The sequence below is a fragment of the Corylus avellana genome, chromosome ca5, assembly GCF_901000735.1.
Source record: "Corylus avellana chromosome ca5, CavTom2PMs-1.0".
Lineage (NCBI taxonomy): Eukaryota > Viridiplantae > Streptophyta > Magnoliopsida > Fagales > Betulaceae > Corylus > Corylus avellana.
In genome coordinates this window covers 10,296,229-10,309,645 of record NC_081545.1, presented here as the reverse complement: position 1 = coordinate 10,309,645, position 13,417 = coordinate 10,296,229, and the positions used below count along the sequence as shown (strand labels likewise).

The 13,417-nt window shown below is 32.8% G+C and overlaps 1 protein-coding gene across 1 annotated transcript; it reads left to right on the top strand.

Annotated features, from left to right (window-relative positions):
* The first annotated feature begins 2,656 nt into the window (after nt 1-2,656).
* On the top strand, nt 2,657-13,065 carry LOC132181744 (wax ester synthase/diacylglycerol acyltransferase 11-like). Its single transcript, XM_059594982.1, has 6 exons — nt 2,657-2,839; nt 3,153-3,725; nt 4,923-5,273; nt 5,708-5,845; nt 7,031-7,168; nt 12,895-13,065. The coding sequence occupies exons 1-6, from the start codon at nt 2,657-2,659 to the stop codon at nt 13,063-13,065; spliced, it is 1,554 nt and encodes a 517-aa protein (XP_059450965.1).
* The last annotated feature ends 352 nt before the right edge of the window (nt 13,066-13,417 follow it).

Sequence of the window (13,417 nt, the reverse complement as noted above, 5' to 3'; positions counted from 1 at the left end):
ATGGTATTCACAATGTTTATCACATTTATTTATTTTCTTTGAAGCAACAACCTTTATCACATTGGCATTTAATGAGGTGGGACACCATTTCATATAGAGGAATGCTATAGTTGCTCTATGTATTCTCTTTATTCTACGTAGATATTGTTTTCTAAAAAAATAGAAAAAAAAAAATAGTCACAGTAGTCCCTCATTTTATTTTAGAAAATAATATTAACGTAGAATCAAGAAAATACATGAAAAAACCATAAGAAATCATAGTATTTCTCTTTTAAGGCGGCTATATCAGATTGAGTCTGCATTTATTGTGGGTAGGTGCAAATTCATTGCTTTAAATAGGTAAGGATCTCCTAACCTGGACGGATTGAGATCCCTGGTAATAGTGGGAAAATTGCCCACCAATTTTTTTTGAAATCCTGATAATTTATTTTCATCCAACAGCCACCATTTTGCCACATGTCCCACTCAATATAAAATAATAAAATATTATTATTTCTTAAAAGATAAATATAAAATCAAATAATAAAAAATAAAAATAGTTATTAAAAAATATGGGGTGGCCGACCACCCCAGTTCAGCGAAGCCACCCCCAAGGGCCGATTGGGGGTGGTCGGAGCCACCCCCATGGCCTCAGGGGTGGTGGCCAAACCCATAAATTGGTTGGGGGTGGCCGAACCACCCCCTGGGACCATGGGATGGCTCCGGCCACCCCATTTTTTTTAATAATTATTTTTATTTTTTATTATTTAATTTTATATTTATTTTTTAAAAAATAATAATATTTTATTATTTTATATTAAGTGAGACACGTGGCGGAATGGTCACTGTTAGATGAAAATGGATGGTCAGGATTTCAAAAAAAATTTGCGGCCAATTTTCCCACTATTGCCGGGGATCTCCATCCAACCTGGACTCCCACAACTTAGAGGTTTGCCTTTTTTGTAATTGAAGCTTTGAAAACACAGACCATTATGGAGAACTTCAGGGAAGGATTAGAGCCAGTGAGTCCCTATGGACACTACTTCAACAGCTCTGAACTATGTGTATCTATTATTGGTGTTTTTGAATCTGAGAAAAATTATTTCCTATTCAGTTTTATAGTGCCATTTTTCCATTTTGAATTTTCTTGGTATTGCGTAGAAAAACATTGAGATATTTATAAAAAAAAATAATAATAACAACTAAAAAAAAAAAAAAAGTTATTAAAAATTATTAAGCCTATTGTTAGTTGACAGTATTACATCAATATTGTCGAATAAAAATATAATATTTACCATTATTTTTTAATATCAAAATTTAAGGAGACCTTACAAATTTATATTGGTCAATGTAGTGAAAATGTCGCAATTTGGTAATCTAAGGTGGGATATTATCATGTGGTACAAATATTGTTTTAACCTTTTTTAAGGGAAAAAATATATTTTAAACTCTTAAATTATGACCACATTTTTGTTTATGCTTTCAAACTTTAAAAAGTAATATTGAGGCCCCTTGAACTATCACCACGTGTCAAATTAAACACTTTTTTATTTTTCTCCAAAATACCCTCGAAGTTATTAAAAAATTAGCATTTAAAAAATAAAATAAAATTATTAAAAAATTAAACGAAAAGGGAGAAAAAATTAAAATATCAAAAAAGGTGACCTTTTTCATATTAGCTCCCTTAATTTTTTTTTTTTTTTTTAATAACTTCATGGGTTTTTGGGTAAAAAATGTAAAAATGTATAATTTAACATACGGTGGTAATTCAAGGGGCCCCGATGCCACTTTTTAAAGTTTAAGGATGTAAATGAAAATGTAGTAGTAATTCAGGGGACTAAAATATATATTCCTTTTTAATTTATGAAAGTGTATAGTTGTTTTAAAAGGAAAAATGTTAAAAAGCCGCATGAACTAACCGTTGTTTTTGAAATAGCTCCATGAAGTTTAAAATGTGCTAAAGTGATATATCACACTACGTACCAAAGCGTATCAAAAATGCCACATTTTTATTATATTTCTATAATACTCTTACGCTTTTAAAAACTAAATAAAAAACTAAAACAATAAGCCACCTTTGAGTGGCTCGTTGGCCACATATGAGATGGTCGGGGGTGACCGCCTCACTGGCTAGGGGTGGCTTGCAGGCCATTAAAAGTTGGGGATTGTTGTTAGCTTTTGAATTTTTTATTATATCCCTTATAATACCCGATGCATTGATGGAGTTTTTTCATATTTTTCCTTTGTTTTAAACTTGTCAGGCATCCAATTAATTGGGGATTGTTATTAGGTTTTGAAGTATAACTAGATATTATCCAGTTCATTTGAATTAAAAAGAATCTCATTCCATGTCCAACGGCTGGTTGGGAGACATAAATTTCAAAGTGAGACATTTTTGTGGGAATACATTTTTGTACCAAAAAACCATAAGCAAGTGCTTGACACATCACATCAAATAATTGAAGTGAAACCCTATTTGATATATGGTATTCAGGCTCGTGACTTGTATTCACAAACGTTTATCACATTGGCTGCTATATTACATTCAATTTGCATTTAATGTGTTGGGTGGAAATTAATTCTTGGCTTTAAATAGGTGAGGGTCTCTTCACTTGGACTCCCACAACTTAGAAGTTTACCTATTTTTGTAATTGAAGCTTTGAAACCACAAACCATTATGGAGAACTTCAGGGAAGGATTAGAGCCAGTGAGTCCCTATGGACACTACTTCGACAGCTCTGAACTATGTGTATCTATTATTTGTGTTTTTGAATATGAGATTCCCATCAACCTTGTCCATGCCGTGTCATGGCTCGAGAATGTTTTCCTCCCCATCCATCCACGCTTCTCCTCAATCATGGTGCCCTCACTCTCTCTTATTACTATCTTCATCTCAATGATCATTATTTTTTACTATGTAAAATTTCTTACAAACTGAGTTGTATGAATTCCTCAAACCCGGTCTTTAAAAGTGTTATTCGTCGCTTTAGCATGTGAGAAGCACATGTTATTAAAAAATGACAGAAATATTTAGAGGTTGTGTCCCATACAATCTAATTTGTAGAAAATTTATATAGTTTAGAGACTATGTTAAAGGAATTTATGTCCTATTTTTTAAAAAAATATATTTTAGTTATGACAACTTTTCTAAGTAGTGAGGATTCTGTATGCAGGTTACAAATGAAAAGGGTGAGAAAAAATGGAAAATGGTTGAAGTGAAGCTTGAAGACCATGTTAACGTCCCATTTATCCCAACTGGCTTGTCAGTCACAGCATACGATGAACATCTTGACGACTGCATATCAAATATTGGAATGGAGAAGTTCCCACAAGATAAACCGATGTGGGAAGTTCATATATTTAACCATCCAACAAGCAATGCAGCTGCCAGTCTCATAATCAAGGTCCACCATGCGCTTGGCGATGGCTACTCAGTCATGAGTGCATTTCTTTCTTGCGTGCAAAGGGCTGACAATCCTTCACTTCCGCTCACATTGCCTTCACGCCGGAGCACAGAAGCACAAAGTGGCAACAAAAGTGCTTGGGCGAGAGTGCCTCAACTCTTTTCCTTGGTCTTTAACACTGCATCAGATTTTGGATGGAGCTTTTTGAAGAGCACTTTGGTTGAAGATGATATAACGCCGATAAGGGCTGGGGATGAAAGAGCCCGATTTTTGCCACTCACGTTATCAAGCATGACGTTCTCTCTTGATCGTATGAAACACATTAAGACCAAGCTTGGAGTGGTGAGAAGATCAAACTATATTTGTTAATTAATGATTTGAATTTCATAATTTTCATAATTAGTTTATCAGATATAGTTTCCAAACACCATTTCCGTCATTCATCTCTCATTTCAATTAAATATTTCACGTATTAGGAGATTAAGTTTAAGCTCACACATAAAATGAGTGTTAAAATATTAATTTAAATAATAAAGTCAACCCTATTATATCCGTTTAAGCTTTTGAAATAAGTTATGATTTAAATTAATAAGCAAAAGAAAGCAAATCTCATGATTAATTATGTACTTTTTTTTTTAAATTAGAAAAAAAAAAAATTATGTACTTTTTTATTAACTTCTAGCTGACACGTTTCTTGAAGGCTTAGATAATTAGAACGATTTGCTTATCTTATTAGTTGTTTTTACCTATAATTGCATGTTAAAGTCATATTTTTTGGTTGGATTTATGTAATTTAAACTTGTCCAATTTAACTTTTTTTTTAAAAAAAAAATAAAATAAAAATTGGTTGGATTTATTTTAAACTTTTTATTTTTAAGCTCCACTTCAGACGTGATTTGAGGTTTCATATGTTACAATATGTTTAACCTTTTTGACCTTTTGCATGAAATATCAAGCATCATATCGTTCCAATTTTGGTTTGATGTTGAAATTATGTGCGCTCTCACTTTTCGAAGGAATATTTCTAACACTTTTCGAAGGAAACGTTTTGTTTCTTAATTTGATTTCACCGTTGAACACGAATGAATAGTTTCAATACTTAAACCATTCATCACCATTTTCATGGAAACTTGAATATAACCTCCCTCCTAAGTTCTTGGTCTCCAAGTTCACATACTATTATTTGCAACATAGTGATTCTCTATTAACATTATACGGGCTGTGAAATAAATGTGTCTAGGCATCCTCAGTTACATTAATTAATTCTATCAAAATTAGGAAACCGTATTAAAGTCACAAAAGATAATCATGGGCTTGGGCAAGTTGGGAAAGGTCATAGTTTCAGGACAAGAATTATCTCAATTTCATGTTAGGAATTTAAAGTTTGTACATCTAACAGTTGCGTGCTTGCTAACATTCAATAGACATATATAACAATAGTTCCTAATTAACTTTGGCTAGTTTCAGCTAAATCGATGCTTAGAGTATATACTTTCGTTGATGGATTGTTTCATTTGAATTTTATTTTCTAAAGTGCAGACGGTGAATGATATAATTGTTGGGATAATCTTCTATGGCACCCGGTTATGCATGCAAGAGATTACCCATAAATCAAGCGATGCAGATTCTACAGCATTGGTGTTGCTCAACACTAGGAAAGTTAGGAACTATAAATCAATCAAGGAGATGGGGAGAGACTCAGACGCACCATGGGGGAACCGAATCGCCTTCTTGCATGTACCAATACCAAAGTTTAAAGATCCTAAATTCTCAAACCCACTTGAGTATGTGTTGGAAGCACAAAAGATAATCAAGAAGAGAAGAACCTCATTAGGTGTTTATCTCACTGATAGGCTTTTGGACATTGTCAAGAAACTTAGAGGCCCTGAGGTACATGCATGATCTTATCACTCACAATAAGTTTCTGTTTATATGCACTGAGTAGGTTATATCAGAGCTTATTGTTGGGTTGCACAACCCTTTTTCCATATGTGTTTTGTTGTATAATTTTCATCCCTTCTCGTGTTCCTTATTTGTACTCTCAGGGAAAAAAAATCAAAATTGCTTAGAAAAAAAAATACCTTTAAAAAATTGTAGACCAAATAGCTAGGTTTATTAATTTTAGGCAAGTTGTGATATGCTAAAACTATGTGAAATTTCGAAACTAGGTTCTTCAAAAAAATTGCAAAGCAACATAATAGTACCTAATCAAATTTTTGTGTCCAAAATAAATAAATAAATAAAAAGTAAAAATTGCAATGAATTTTATTTTTGAATTGTAATATTAGAAATTTCTCATAATTTGGGCGTGTCGGGTATTGCAGGCGGCTGCTAAATATGTCCATGGGATACTGAGGAACTCCAGTATGACAATCTCAAACATGATTGGGCCAGTGGAACAAGTGACTATGGCTAATCATCCGCTTAAAGGCTTTTATTTTATGACACCTGGTTTAGCTCAAGTAATATTATTGTACTCATACAACACAATTAGTCCTTTTATTTTGTGATAATTTGGAACTTTTAATAAAAATAAAAATCAACATTAATTAGTTCGTGGCCACCTTCTCATATATAGGAATGCATAATTTGTGGCATATTTTTATTTAAAAGTTACTTATTTGAATTATTATCCAATAAAGAGGGCATTTGATTTAATTTGTACTTTTTCTCATGATTCATTAATATAGCTTTAGTTTTGCATATCTCCTATAATTTTTGTGATGGCTTAGATTGAATTTTAAAATTTTCATGAAAGAAAGAGAAAATAAAATTAAATATGAACCATTAGTCAAAAATAATACTCTTCTCTACATTTTTTTACAACACTTGAGCTAAACATGTAATGGGATAGATTTTTAGGTTCTAAGATAGCCTAGATTTTTAGATTCTAGGAGAACCTAAACTTTTTAGATTTTGAGAGAAACTAAACATTTTACAAACACGTGGTTTGAGATTAATTTTGGTTTATTTTATTAATCATTCACTCATCTGTATGGAAATATTACAATGACATAGAATTGGAGATAAACTCTCAAAATTCTTTCGAGATAACTCCTAGTTCGAGTAAACACCTTAGTGACATCTAGATTCTTACGACAATTAGACTTTGCACCCTAACATTACAGACTCAAACTCTTAACTGAAATAGATAACTATCAACATGTCATATCCCTTATAACTTATAATAATAATAATAATAATAATAATAACATTACCATTTAGCTTCCTTTCATTTATTTTTTATTTTGTGGTAACCAGATCAACTTCCTTTTATAATTAAGATAAGTGTTTTCATTGGTAATTGAAAATGCATACCAAGTATCAACTACAAAAAAAAAAAAAAAAAAAAAAAACTACAACTTTGTAAATCATAATATGTATTGACGGACTAGCTTCAATATTAATTAGTGTTACACTTACTTAAATCTTTGGTGTTAAATTTTTATTTTTGGTCCTCTTCGTTGTTAAATTTTATTATTTATGCGCAAAACTTTTTAATTCTATGATTTTTTTTCCCCCATTTTTGATGACTACTTGTAAAACTCATTGCTTTTTGTTGGATTCATAATAACAAGTATTTCTGTTTGTTTGTTCTTTTCTTTTTTTTTTTTTTCTTTTTTTTTTTTTTCAATATGGGTTTGCAGAATCTTACTATAACAATAGTAAGTTACATGGGAAATCTGAGGGTTACCGCTGGGACACAAAAAGGATTCTTAGATCCCCAAAAGTTCAAGTCATGCGTGGAAAACGCCTTTCAGATGATGCTCAAAGCTGCAGATGAGGTTCCTACACAGAAAAAATTTAATTTGAAGGCCGCCCTGTAGTATATGCACATCATGTAGTTTGGTTTTAATAATTATCATGACAAACCTATGTGTTTGTCCCTCTTGAATTGTTATTTGGCATGTATTATGAACACTTCCAATAATCTTATGAATTGGGAAGAGTGACTAGCAACTACTTACAAAAATATTGTTGTCGCTTTACATTTTTTTTTTTTTTTTAATAACGGGGTACTCTTCCAAGGAGATGAGCCACTTTGTGTACTTGCCCAACACCGTGGCCCACAATCACTTCATGCTCAAATATAGATTTACGAACCCTTGAATTGAGACGACTTTAGGCTTACTTATAAGCTACTCTTCTAAGTGGGACACCATTTCATATATATTGTCTATCAGATTCAAACTGCATTTATTGTGGGTGGGTGAAAATAACTTGGAAGTATCCCACAACTTTGAAGTTTACCTATTTTCTGAGTCAAGACTCACGAGCGAGCAAAGAATTAATTGAGCTTGGAAACACACAACATTATGGAGAACTTCAACTTCAAGGAAGGATTAGAGCCGGTGAGCCCCTATGGACACTACTTCGACAGCTCTGCAGTACTATATATGTTAGTTCTTATGTTTGCTTAATTCAGTTCTAAAATGTAAAAGTTAATGTTTATAAACTCAAACACTGATATAGAATGCTCATAATCCAATCTCTACCGTTCATAATGTAGATTCATGTGTCATGAACGTCCCTGCAAAATTTCAGCTCAATCGGATTACAAACGCCCATCGATTGGAGTTGTTGATCAAGACTGGACAGTATTTTCAGAATGCTGTTTTCTCCCCACTGCAGGTCATGTCCGGACACGATGCTAGGCTGTCCAGACAGGCTTTCCAGAAACTCTATTTTTGCTTTGCAAGGCCCTGTCCGGACAGCCCATTAACCTATCAGGACACCTTGTACCTATTATGCCCAAAAACGTGTTTTTAGTGGGCCTAAGTCTATGGTTTGATGTACTGATATATATACATCATTATAGAAGAGAGGGGTACGAATTTTCGCCCTCAAAGAGTTCGTCGGAGGCTGTGCTAAGAGAAATCATATGTGGTGAGCGTTAAATTGAATCTCTTAGAGTTTTAGTTATTCATTTGATAAATCTATAGTTGAGAAGTCTATCGGGAGTGTCCGGTAAAAGAGAATCACGTTAAAAAAGATTGTGAGCAAGGAGACGAGTTGTAGGCTTGTCGATCTTATAGAGCCAAGGTCTTGCAAAGGGTTGTAAGTTTTCCTAGTATCTGTAATTTATGGATAATCTTTTGATAGTGATTTCCTGGGTTTGGCTACCCCGGAGAGGTTTTACTTTTAGATCGGTTTCTAAATGGTTTCATTTTCGTCACCAAAATCCTTGTGTGTGATTATTTATATTTTGGTGATTGTTTGCTTTGATAAATATCTGGTAATTCCGCATAAACTGTGATATTTATCTGTTTAGAGTTTTTCAATTGGTATCAGATAGGGTTCACTCTGTTTGGATTAAATTCCTAAGTGAGATATGTTGACTCCTATTTGCTATGAATACTTCTCAAGGGGAATATGATCTTATAAACTCCTTCAACAATTTGTTGGAAAAATTCACTCTTTTGAGACATCAATACACAAATTGTTTAGAGGATTTTCAAGATCTTAAACATGTGAAAGAATCTATTGTTACTAAATTGTTTGAATCACATGCTTTAATTTATTCTTTAAAATATGAAAATCTTGTTTTACGTTCTAAAGTAGATTTGTTAGAGAATAAATTAAAAGAGTCAGAAACTCAATTGAAAAAAATTCCCTAGCAATTCCCTTGAGAATATGTTGCATACTCAGAATTCTGATTGTGATAAATCTGATTTAAGTTTTGATTGTCATGTTGCTTTGTCTTGTAACAATGATTCTACTTTCGAGATAATATTTGTTAAATAAAAAAAAAAGTAGAAGACTCTTTGGTTAAAATAAAAACAGCAACTGTCTCGACTTCACAATGTAAGAAAGTTAAGAAAATTCATATTGAACCTTGTGTATCTTACCCCAAGTATAGAGTCGTCCATCCTCCTGAGAATCTACCTCCTAAAAGGTTTATTCTTACTTGTCATCATTGTGAAAAAGTTGGTCACATTCGACCCAACTATTTTAAATTGAAACCTCATGTGCATAAAAATAAAAATTCTGTTTTTAGGAAAGAACCTTTGGGGTTATGCACAATGATGATGGGAGGTTTGTCTAGATTAGACAAGATTGAAAATGTTCACGTCTCTACACCTTCTTTCAAGAAGGTTTGGGTTAGGAAGGATTATACCATTCACCAATTGAGGGGGAGTGGTAGTGATCTCACCTAACTTTAGGTGAGTAAATAACATGCCTAGGAATGATTGTTTTGCTTATTTTTGAAAATCCTAGAGCATGTTATTTTTCTTTGCTTTGCATTTTTTTGTTTTTGCTTTCCTGTTTATATTGCATTTTTTTTTTTTTGTTACACTTTTTGTATGAAGAGTGTATACATGGTTGTTTTGAGATTCTTGTTTTGAGGCATATTCATAAAGGAGTTTTCAAGAAATTCATATATCATGATCTTTGAAAAGCTTATAGATGAGATGTTGTGTGCGGACCACCAAGATTTTTGTCTACTTGCTAATCAAATGTTCATGAATGTGTAATGTCTTGTAAAGACTTAGAAGTAGTTATTAAACCAAATCATTATTTTGTAGTGGGGCCTATAAGATATGATGAAAGTTTAATGTTAAAGGACATTCATGTATAGCCTGTTGTAATCTCAATTCAAACATGTTTTTTTTTTTTTCTTTATGCATTGCATTTTTGTTTGTTTTGCATTTGTTTTCGTTCGTGTGCATTTCTTTTGTAAAAAATTTCAAAAAGACAAAAATATGTTACTTTGATTGTTTTCTTTTTTTTCTTTTGTCTTATGCACCTAGATAGTCCATTAATTTCTCATGATACTTTTTATAGATTTAATTCCTTGCGTCTTGGAATGTTCTTAATATGCATGAGATGAAAATTTGTGTCAATGGCCTTACTTTTGTGGTTATCTAAAGCCTGAGCTTATGTGGTACATTTTGCCTATGTTTTATCTCTTGTGCACATTTAAGCTTAAATTGAGGTTTTGTTTCACTTTATTTGTGAGGTCTATTAGGTAACCATATGAGGTTTTTGACTAGTCATATTTTTCAAATTGATCATATGCTATTTAAACCTAGGGCTTAAAAATTCATGCTTTCTTTTTTGTGATAAGCACTAAAAGTTTAAGGACACTTTCTCAAAGAGAAAAATAAACAAAATAGTGAAACAAATTAAATCAAAAGATCATATTCCAAAAGGAATTTATTTCATTGTGTCAAACTTGTGCAAAATGTTTTACAAAGAGAAATGTATAGGATGAGAGTGGCTAGGCCTTAGTATGATAAGGTTTGACTTTTGATTTAATATACTTGTCAAAACTTCATGGTGGTGAAACTTTCTCCTCATTTTGTAAGTTAAAAATTTTTCTCTTTGGATAACTTACACACACACACCATACAAGCATGGGTTGAATGGAACATTTTTTCTTTGCTTGGGTTAAGCAATATGAGTTTCTTGCCATTTCTAATCTCATGTATATTTTGCATATTTGGAGCATGTTTGGAATATTCATTGTGCAATACATGAGTCATTGATGTGTATATCATGTGTGTTCATTTGACTTTTGAGGGGGAGAAACATGTTTTGCTTTTCCAGTTTCTTGTTGATAATTGAGTCATACATTGAGGGAGAGTTTTGCTGATGTTTCTTTATGATATTGCATTCTACGTCATTTTTTTATCTTGAGTTTTATTTATGTATTCTTGTTCTACATATGCCTTGATGTATTTTGTGAAGTATTTCACGAAACATGAAGACCTTTTGTCATTCTGTGACAAAAAAGGGGAGTAAATATGGGAAGATGATGGGATTGGTTCAGCATTTTGGTTTTGTCACCGAATTGCCAAAGGGGGAGTCTGTTAGTTCTTGTGTTGGTTTAATTCAGTTCCAAAATGCAAAGGCTACTGTGAACAGGCTCAAACACTGATATAGAATGCTTAGAATCCAATCTCCACCGTTCATAATGTAGATTCATGTGTCATGAACGTTTTTGCAAAATTTCAGTTCAATCAGACCACGAACGTCCAACAATTAGAACTATTGATCAAGACTGGACAACATTTCCAGAATGCTATTTTCTCCCCACTGTAAGCCATGTCCAAACACGATGCTAGGCTGTCTGAACAGGCTTTTAAGAAACTCTATTTTTGCTCCGCAAGGCCCTGTCCGGACAGCCCATTAACCTGTCTGAACACCCTGTACCTATTATGCCCAAAAGTGTGTTTTTAGTGGGCCTAGGTCTAGAGTTTGATATACTGATATATATACATCATTATAGAAAAGAGAAAGGTACGAATTTTCGCCCCCAGAGAGTTCGTTGGAGGCTATGCTAAGAGAGATCATATGTGGTAAGCGTTAAATTGAATCTCTTAGAGTTTTAGTTATTCCTTTGATAAATTTATAGTTGAAAAGTCCATCGAAAGTGTCCGGTAAAGGAGAATTACGTTGAAAAAGATTGTGAGTAAGGAGACGAGTTGTATGCTTGTCGATCTTACAGAGTCAAGGTCTTACAAAGGGTTATAAGTGTTCCTAGTGTCTGTAATCTCTGGATAATCTTTTGATAGTGATTTCTTGGGTTTGGCTACCCTGGAGAGGTTTTACTTTTAGGTCAGTTTCTAAAAGGTTTCCTCTTCGTCACCAAAATCCTTGTGTGTGATTATTTATATTTTGGTGATTGTTTGCTTTGATAAATATCTATTAATTCTGCATAAACTGTGATATTTATCTGTTTAGAGTTTTTCAATATATATATCTATTATTGGTGTTCTTGAATCTAAGGTTCCCATCAACCTCGTCCACACCATGTCATTGCTCCAGAATGTGTCTCCCCATCAATCCACGATTCTCATCAGTCATGGTGCTCTCACTCTCTTTTATTACTATCTTAATCTCAACTATTTTTTAGTAAGAATTCCTCAAATCAATCTTTAAAAGTGTCGTGTGTCATTTTAGCACATGAGAACTGCATTTATCATGGTTACAAATTTCCTACAAATTAAGTTGTAGGAAAATACCTCTAACACAGTTTCTAAAATTGACATGCATGTGTCTCTTAACATGTGTGAATCACATTTTTTTTTAATAACATGTAATTCTCAGTTTCTCATATGCTCAAGGGATACCTGAAACTTTTAGAAACTGGTTCACACGAATTCCTACAAACCAATTTGTACGAAATTTGTAACGATACAACATGCCATTCTCACGTGCTAAGAGACATATATATGAGACTTTTAGAGACAGACATAAATTTCCTACAAGCTGGGTTGTAGGAGCTCTTATAATCCAACATCTAAAAAGTGAAATGTGTCCTTTAAGTATATGAGAAGCACATGCTTTCTTGTAAATGCTATTAAAAAAGCATGTGAGAACAACATACTATTAAAAAAAATGTGTGAACACGTCATAATTTTTGGAGGTTGGGTCTCCTACAACCCATCTTAATTGGAAGAAATTTCTATACCTTAGACACTATATTGATGTAATTTATGTCTGATTTTTTAAAAGATATTTCATCTATGGCAACTTTTCTAAGTAGTGAGAATTCTGCATACAGGTTACGGACCAAAAGGGTGAGAAGAAGTGGAAAATGGTTGAAGTGAAGCTTGAAAACCACATTAACGTCTCTATTGTCCCAACTGGCTTGTCAGCCACATCATACGACGACTACATATCAAATATAGGAATAGGGAGGTTCCCACAGAATAAGCCAAGCTTGGAGTGGTGAGAACATCAATATCTATAGCTAATGATTTGAATTTAATAATTTTCATATTTACTACTTCCATGCTTTTATAGGATAGAGTAGGCTAGTTGTTAGAATATCTTGGGTAAGTGGTGATTTAAGCTCAAATATTGTTTTTGTCATTCATCTCCCGTTTTAATTCAATATTTCACATGTTAAGCAATCGAGTTTAAGCTCGCTCATGAAGGGGAGTATTGAAATATTAATTTAAATAATGCAATTTATTATTTTTTATCAACATAAGCTTTCAGAATAAGTAGTAATTTAGAACTAGTAGGCAGAAAGCAAATCTCAGGAATAATTATCTATTTTTTAATAACTTTTAATAGTTAAA

Excerpts from the sequence above, each read along its gene's own strand:
- LOC132181744 (XM_059594982.1), top strand. The coding sequence starts at position 2,657 with ATGGAGAACTTCAGGGAAGGATTAGAGCCAGTGAGTCCCTATGGACAC. Across the intron at positions 2,840-3,152 it reads CACGCTTCTCCTCAATCATG|GTTACAAATGAAAAGGGTGA; the intron begins GTGCCCTCACTC and ends TTCTGTATGCAG. Across the intron at positions 3,726-4,922 it reads TTAAGACCAAGCTTGGAGTG|ACGGTGAATGATATAATTGT; the intron begins GTGAGAAGATCA and ends TCTAAAGTGCAG.